Source organism: Urocitellus parryii, chromosome 5 (genome assembly GCF_045843805.1).
Source record: "Urocitellus parryii isolate mUroPar1 chromosome 5, mUroPar1.hap1, whole genome shotgun sequence".
Lineage (NCBI taxonomy): Eukaryota > Metazoa > Chordata > Mammalia > Rodentia > Sciuridae > Urocitellus > Urocitellus parryii.
Genome location: NC_135535.1, coordinates 86231594 through 86240705, shown reverse-complemented (window position 1 = coordinate 86240705; position 9112 = coordinate 86231594). Strand labels below are relative to the sequence as shown.

Genomic DNA, 9112 nt, shown 5'->3' with positions numbered 1-9112 from the left:
ACTTTATAGACATTATCTGTTGTTTTCTGGACAATTGAGCCTCAAAGTTAAATGCACAGGAAGTTATTTAGAACAGTGTACCATTTTGTCATGATGTCCTCCCAAGTCCACTTGAGAATAAGTAGCCTATTGCTGAATAATAGTTAAGACAATGCTAACTTTTATGTGTTAGCATTGTCTTAACTAATGTGTCTACTTTTGCCCATACTTTAGGCACTCCTATCCAATTGCTAGAGAGCCAAGGATGACTTCTGCAAAGAAGGTAACCGAGAAGCGGCATAACCCAGTAGAAAGCATTTGCAGAAAAATCAGAGCCATTCAAAAAGGAGACGCAATTTCAAATCCGATTCGACAAATTATCAAATACCAGTCTAGCAGTTTTGATAGTCCACAAACTAATGCCAAGAAAAACTTTGAGGAGGTGCTGAGGAAGATGACTGCTGCTCACATTCCTGTGCGGGACTCTCCTTTTTCAAGTTCTGAGAAAGTGGCTGCCTTCATTTCATCCCCTGAAATAGCATCTGCAAGAACCCCATCCATCTCTCACCTGTACTCTCCCAAGAATGCCACATACACTGTTGGTCTCACTAGTTCTGAAAACATTGCAAGGCTGAGATCACAGAACAACCAGTGTGATACATCCTTGATACCACAGATCCTAGCAGGGGATTTCTTCTCTACCAAGGATTGGAATAACTACTGTAGTGGAAATAACAATTGTACCTTAATGCTTGACCATGATTCTGCCTCTGCTCAAAGCTCTCAGTTTTTTACTAAGGATTCAGTGGTGAGAAAATTATCTCTGAATGATGATGGTAAATAATCATTTTTTAGTGTGTGTTTTTCCAGTGAAACAAAAACTACTTCTGCTTTTAGAATATCTGAACTTAAAACCAATATACATTATTAAAGTTTAAATGGATGCATCTATCTTTTTCTAAGTATGTTTGTGTCTATCCCCCACCTTAAAAGAAAGTCTTATGTGTGAAATCTATTTTACATGCTTCTGATTAAAATCTGAATAGAAATTCTGGATTGCATTTATAATCATATCATTTGGTATTTCTCTACTGACCTGGAAATCAACTTGAATGCCAAATTAGAATGTCATGAATATACAGATATATTGGACTTAAAATTCATATAATCCCTAGATATCTTGCTGAAAGAACTCTTCACATTTGTTTGCATAACAGTAAAACAACTATGTAAGAATATGTGGGTTCTATTTCAGGAGCAAAGGAGGTAGGCCAGGGAAGATGTTAATTTTTTTCAGGCCAATGGAGATTTAGAAAACTACTTAAGAGATTGTTTAAAACAGTTTCTTATATAATAAGATCTGAAAAACAAAATGTAAAATTGTACGTAATCTGTATAGTTTCTTCTTTCCCTTTATTTTTCTTATAAATCTATGTCCTACTAGTTGCTTTTTATAAGGTACTTTCATTGTAAAGCAAAAGAACTCCATTTCCCTCTCCATATCTCTTATTCCTCCTTTTAAAAATTTATAAATAAAAAGATAAAAATAGAGGGAGACCTTTGAAGACCACTTTATTGACTTACTTATGATGCTGTCTTGGAACTTGGGGAGTTGTGCATCTTGGGCTACATCCCCAGCCCTCAAGACCACTTTTTTGATGGGTTCATTCAAGATAAGTAATCAGTATTATGGGCTTCTGTTTATTAAAATAAGCTTTCTTTTGCTAAAATTAAACACCCCAAATGAGAAATGAATAACTTGTAGCACAGATAAGCACCTGTATTTGTACTTTTTCTTCTGATAGGATGGAAACCAGGAGCTGATGATGGCCAAGATGTAATGCACAGCACCACTAGGGACTGGGAGGAACAGTTGCTCACTGGAATCTTCCATGCATGTGACACCAAATGCAGAGGTAAGTTGAAAACTATCTGCTTAAATGTTCAGGAGTACTCGTCGTCATGTCACCTGTGCTTTATTTCGTAAGAGAAAGGGAAATGGTTTGCCTGGGGGGTGGGGGCTCTGTCTCCATGTCCACACACATGGTGGATGCTGCCTAACTTGGGAGTAAGATTGGTTGTTCAGGTCTTGATTATTTCTTTATAATTTCTTTAGTACCTCTTTTGCTTATTTTTTAAAAATAGATCTTTATTTTATTTATGTGGTGCTGAGGATCCGACCCAGTGCCTCACACATGCCAAGGCAAAAAGCTCTACTGCTGAGCCATGACCCCAGCCCCTCTTTCGCATATTTTAACAGTGACTTAGATAATTTTATTGAGTTTACCAGCTGAATTATCAACTCTAAGCATTGCTTGGAACTATTTACATGTCATAGGAATTGCCTCACAAGAAATCCTGTACTTCAGTATGTAAAACCACTATGTAAGTTTAGTTCAAAACTTAGCTTTATATTTTTGTTTCATTTTGAGATGTGTTCTTTTAAAAATTCTGCAACTGATTTTTTAGCATGTAAATATTCATGAGCATTGTAATGAAATTAAATTGATATTGTATTGATAAATAAATAGGGGGAAGTAATCAGTAATCACTTTCCCCTGAGTAACCATTTAATGATTTTTTTATACGTCTTTCCACAATTTCCTCTGTTGAAGACTTCGAATTAATTTTTAAAAATTATGGAACACTTCAAATATATATAGGAGTGAAGAGAATAGTCTAAAGACTGTTTATATATGTGTCTACCAGTTATGTTTCATTCCTAATCCCACCTGTTTTCTTCTCTTCTGGATTATTTTGAGGCAAATATCAGACATTACATTATTTTATTTGCAAATATTAAAGTAACTAAAATGTAACTGATTCTAAATAGAACTACAATGCCATTATTATGATTAACATAACTTTCTTATCAAATATTTTGTCAGTATTCAAAACTTCTCATTTGTGTGAAATGTATCTTTTTAAACAAAAGTTTTATTGTTCAATATCAAGAAAGGTCTCTTTTTTGTCTGCCTTATATGGGCATTCCCTCTTTTTGCTTTTTAAGTTATTAAACAAAATGACTATTCTGTTTGGTAGAGTTTTCTACAACCTAAAATTTGGTGATCGTATATCTATAGGAACACTTAATTTATTTCTTCCATCCTATAGTTAGAGGTTTGAGCAGATAAAAGTTCAAGGTTTTTCGTTTTGATTTTTTGGGAGGCAACAACTGAAGACAAAGACCTAGATCGATTTTTTCATTAGGTGTTGCAAATGGTGATGCTCTTTCATTCCATCCTAATTTATCAGGTGCAATGCATTTATAATGAGAAACTCTGCCCTGTTTCATCAACTTTTTAGCCAGCCTCATCTGTGTCCTGAAGAAGCAGGATAAACCTACCAGTTTTCAAAATGCAAATGGTGACTGCTAAAGGTCACTCATAATGTTGTTGTTGTTGTTTAATTCATCATTTCAGCATATTTGATGTTTTATCCATTGTAAGTTTTGTTACTGATGCTCATTTCATGACTGAAGAGTGTATTTTGACATATTAAAACATGGAGTCTATCTTATTCTCATTGGGATCCCAGTCTTGTGGTTGTACATGATGTGGAGATTCATTGAGTTATATTCATATATGTACATAGGAAAGTTGTATCATATTCATTTCACTGCCTTTACTTTTCCTATCCCTCTAATCTTCTTATTAATGTCCATCATTGGACAATAGAAATCTCCTCATGTTGATTACAGTGTCATTTGTGGGGGTAACTTTTCATTTTGATATAATTTCAAACTACAGAAAAGAATGAATAATTTGCACATGCTCTCTATCCAGATTCACCAATCATTTTCATTTTGTCTCATTTGCCTTATTACTGTATTTCTATTTTCTGAACCCTTTGGGTGCAATTTGCAGATATGTATATTTTTTACCCCCGTACATCAATATGTGTTTTCTATAGATGAGGGCATTTGCTTAGATGACCACAGTAAAATTATCAAAGTCAGGATGTATATTTAACAGTACTATTAGCTAATTCACAATTCTATATTCAAATGCCATCAGTTGTCTCAATAGAATAAGCCATAGTCCTGGGTCCAATCCAGAATCACACCTTGTATTTAGTTATCCTGTCTCTTTAGTGTCCTTTAATCTGGGATAGTTCCTTAGATTGTCTTTTATGACCTTAAAATGAAGAGTGTGGGCCAGTGACTGTAGAATGTCTGGTATTGGTATGTTTTCTTTAATCAAGAATTTGAGTCAAGTTATTCATTTTGTCAGGAATTCTAGAAGTGATGTTGTGTTCTTCTCAGTACAATATATCAGGATTTTGAAAACTTTGATTTCTTAGTTATTGCGTTGTCTGTCTCGTTTCTCTGTTGTATAAAGTTATTTGTCCTTTGTACTTAATAAGTATTATATTGGAAGATACACTGAGTCTTTATAAATATTCTGTTCCTCATCAAACTTATACTCAGTAATTTTAACACTGATATTTCTTGCCTGAATCAATTATTATTATGATGGTTACAAAACAAATTTTTCTTTCTCCATAATTTTTTGTTTATTATTTCTCAATCTACCACAAGAGTTTTACCTTCTCACTAATTAATTGGTATCATTAGGAATTCCTGGATTCTTATATGGAGTTATTTGTAAAGCTACTGTCATTATGTGTCTTGATGCTCAAATTGTCCCAGAGTGGGCCAGCAAAATACTCTTCAAGCTGGCTCCTGTGTCTGACAGGTCCCCATCTTTTTAAGAGAATCTTTTTAGCTGTCCCAGGTAGAAATACTTTGACATGTGCCCTTCCTCATTTTTCTTGGCCTTATAAAATTCTCAGGCTTATCTTGTACATTTCCTGCTCCAGCCTTGGAATCAATTATTTCTTCAAGGATCATGACACCTTTTCATGGGAAATGTTCTGTATAGACCACACTCTAGGGAAAAGGTATAGTGGTTGTTTCTAGGCCTTCACAATGATTAGAAGTAGGATGCATTTAAATTTTTAAAAGATGATATATGTTGCATTCATGGTCTTTCTTCCAATGCAAATTCAGGATAACAGAATTTTACTCATCTCTTCTATCTCTGTATCTCCTTTCTTAGAGGGGAATCTTGATTCTCAATGTCACTAATGAAACTCAATGTAAATGTTCATTTGCTTTATTTAATCACATGCATATTCCTTACCATATTCTATGCAGTAGTTTCAAAATAATACCCCAAACAATACCCAAACTATTATAATTCTCATAACTGACTATTGTACTAGTTCTTCAGAGCCGACTTTCCACGGAATGATGCAATTCATTTCTTCACAGCTTCTGTGGCTCACTCTAGGCACAGCCTAACTGACTCCTTTGTGACAGAGCTCCCAGGGCAATCAGGTGCTGCTTGGGGCACTTATCTCATCTGTGCCTTACTTTGGGAAGACTGGGGGCTTCCGTTACTTGCTGCTGTCAGCTGGAAGCCTCCCTCAGTTCCTGGCCACTTCTGTCTTTCAACATACTGGACCATAATATGGCAAGGGAGTGAGTGACTCCAGCCAGACAGTCACTGCAGTCTTGGAACATAATCATGCAATTCCATGCTTGTATGTTCTATCACCCTTGCCATATTCTATGGATTAGAAGCAATCCACAGGCCACTCCCACACTCCAAAGAGGAATTGAACAGTCACAAACATCAGAAGGTGGGATCATGAGGGTGCTCCAGAATTTTTTCATCTTACTACCACAGTTGAAAATTATCTAAGATTTTTTTTCTTTTTAATTAAGATATACTATGGGGTCGGGGTGTGGCTAGTAGAGTAGTAGAGGTTGTGCTTAGCATGCTTGAAGGCCTGAGTTCAATCTCCAGGCCTCTCTCAAAAAGAAACAGACTACCACATTGCCTAAGTATGTTTGGGAATGTCTCCAGACTTGTTTGATAATCTGATATTTCTCACTTAACATTTTTGAGTGCTTGCTGGCATCAACAGTTTCTTCTTTTTCCATATAGTATAAGATATCTGGGTAAATAACTGAATTTTATTGATGTTTTATTAAAGTATAGTAATTATGCACATTGGTAGGGTTTGGTGTGGTGTTTCCATTCATGCATACAACATGCACTGATCAAATCCAACTCTTTTTCTACCCCCCAATCACTCTTCCCAAACCAAATAATCACTATTTTCAGGTCAACTCTTTTTAGTTTCCACCTGTAAGACAAAACATGTTCTACTTGTCTTTCTATGTCTGGCTTATTTGACTTAACATAGTCTACTCCAGTTCTATTCAACTTGCTATAAAAGTCAGGATTTTGTTGCTCTTTATAACAATAATACTCCATTATGTATATATACCACATTTTCTTTATTCATGCATCTGTTGATGCGCATCTAGACTGATTCCTTACTTTGGCTATTGTGAATAGTGCTACACTAAACACGAGCTTCAGGTAGTCTTTGGTAGGCTAATTTATAGCTGGCTCATATGGTAGATCTATGTTTAGGCTTTTGAGGAACTTTCATACTGTTTTCTAAAATGATTATACTAGTTTACCTTACCACCAACAGTGTATGAGTTCCTTTTTGTTTACATCCTTGCCAGCAATTTTCTTCTTCATGATAGGCATTTTAACTGGGGTGAGATAATATCTCATTGTAGTTTTGATTTGCATCTCTCTCATAGCTAATCTTTGGAGCATATTTTCTTGGCCATATGTATTTCTTCTTTTGAGAAGTGTCTGTTCAGATTATTTGCACATTTTTTTAAAACTTGGATTACTTGTTGAAGCTTTTTGAGTTCCTTATATATTCTGAATGTTAACCCTGTGTCAGATGAATAATTGGCAAGTATTTTCACCCATTTTATAGGTCATCTCTTCATTGGATTGATTGGTTGCTGGGCAGGAACTTTTTAGTTTGAAGTAATCTCATTTGTCAATTTTTGCTTTTGTTTCCTATGCTTTTGGGGTCGTATCCAGAAATCATTGCATGTACCAATGTCTTGGAAGTATTTCCCCTTTGTATTCTTCCAGTAGTTTCCAAGTTTCAGGTCTTACTTTTATTAGGTCTTTGATTCAGTTTGAGTTGGTATGGCTTAGAGTGAGAGATAGAAGTCAAGTTCCAGTCTTTTGCATGTGGAGATCCAGTTTTCCCAGCATCATTTGAAGAGGCTGTACTTCTTCTGTGTATGTTTGTGCTAGTCACTGTGACGGAAAGACCTGATGAGCAACTTAGAGGAGGGAAAGTTTATTTTTGGCTCCGTTTCAGAGATTTAGGCCAATGTGGGCTGACTGCGTTGTTCTGGGCCTGAGGTGAGGCAGCACATCATAGTGGAAGGTCAAGGTGGAGGGAAGCTACTCAGGACATTGGCAGAAAGAAGAGAGAGGGAAGAGGAACCCTCCCAGGACACACTGCCAGTGACCCACCTCCTCCAGCCATGCTCCACTTGCCCTCACTTACTACCCAGTCTGTCTATTCACACTAGGGTGGACTGATTAGATTGCAGCACTCATAAACTAATCATTTTAATTCTGAATATTCCCATGAGAACACAGGGACACCATACATCCAAATTATATCAGTGTTTTTGGGAGACTTTCTGTAGAATAAGTTATCTCTGGAATCTCTATTCAATTTCATCGTTCTATGTGTCTGTATTTTATGTCAATAGCATGGTGTTTTGGTTATATTGACTCTGTTCTCTGTTGTATCATACTTTGTGTGTGTGTGTGTGTGTGTGTGTGTGTGTGTGTGTGTGTGCTGGGGATTGAACCCTGGGCCTTGTGCATGCAAGGCAAGCATTCTACCAACCAAGCTATACCCCCAGCCCTCTGTCATGTATGTCTTGAAATTAGGTATTGCAATGCCTCTAGCTTTGTTTTATTTTATTTTATTTTTTTTCACCTAATATTGCTTTGGCTATGATCTTTGTGCTTCCACGTGAATATTAGGATTGCTTTTCCTAGTCTGTGAAGAATATTATTGAATGTGTAGATTACTTTGGGTAATTACTTGAAAAATATTACTTTGGGTAATTACTTGAAAAATATCCTTCTAATCCATGAAGATAGAAAGTCTTCCCATCTTTTTCAATTTATTTCAGGAATATTTTTGTAATTTTCATTACAGAGATCTTTCCTTAGTGTACTCCCAGATATTTTTGTAGCTATTGTGAAGAGGATTGCTGTCATATTTCTATCTTAGCAAATTCATTATGGGTGCATAGAAACTCTAATGATTTTTGTATATTAATTTGGCACTCTGGTACTTAACTGAATTTGTTTCAGTTTTTTTCTTTTTTTTTTTTTTTTTAAAGAGAGAGTGAGAGAGAGAGAATTTTTATTATTTATTTTTTAGTTCTCGGCGGACACAACATCTTTGTTGGTATGTGGTGCTGAGGATCGAACCCGGGCCGCACGCATGCCAGGCGAGCGCGCTACCGCTTGAGCCACATCCCCAGCCCTTGTTTCAGTTTTAATAATTTAGTTTTTTGGAATCTTTAGGTTTTTCTATACATAGAATCATATCATTCACAAATATGGATAGTTTTAATCATCTCCTATTTGAATGTATTTCACTTATCTTGCTTAACTGTTCTATCTACAGCTTGTAGTATTATGTTGATTAAGAGTGGTGAGTGACATCCTTACCCTGTTCCTGATTTTAAAAGAAATGCTTTCAGGGGCTGGGGATGTGGCTCAAGCAGGTAGCGCGCTCGCCTGGTATGCGTGCGGCCCGGGTTCGATCCTCCAGCACCACATACAAACAAGGATGTTGTGTCCGCCAATAACTAATAAATAAATAAATATTTAAAAAAAAAAAAAAAAGAAATGCTTTCAGTTTTTTAGTATTCAGTATGGTGTTGGCTGTGGCTTTATTATATATAGCCTTTAGTATGTTGAGGTATAATCCTTTTCTACCTATTTTTTCAGGATTTGAAGAGATGTTGAATTTTATAGAATGCTTTTTTCCCCCCATCTGTTGATTTTTTAAAAAGCTTTTTTTATTCTATTGAATTGACGTACTGTTCTTATTGATTTGTGTTGAACTATCCCTGTTATATCTGGGATGAAACAAACTTGATTGTGACATGAGCTTTTTGTTACAGGTACAGGGTAATGCTACACTTATAGAATAAGTTTAGAAGAGTTCCCTTACTTTCAATTTTATGGAATAATTTGAGAAAAAT

The 9112-nt window shown here is 35.7% G+C and overlaps 1 protein-coding gene across 1 annotated transcript in view; it reads left to right on the top strand.

Moving 5' to 3' along the window:
* The first annotated feature begins 244 nt into the window (after positions 1–244).
* The window catches only part of Irag2 (inositol 1,4,5-triphosphate receptor associated 2), a 111642-nt gene continuing 102774 nt past the window's right edge, over positions 245–9112 (top strand). The window contains exons 1-2 of the mRNA XM_026392360.2: positions 245–815; positions 1785–1895. Of these exons, the coding sequence (XP_026248145.2) occupies positions 245–815; positions 1785–1895 (682 nt within the window). The remainder of the gene's footprint in view (positions 816–1784; positions 1896–9112) is intronic.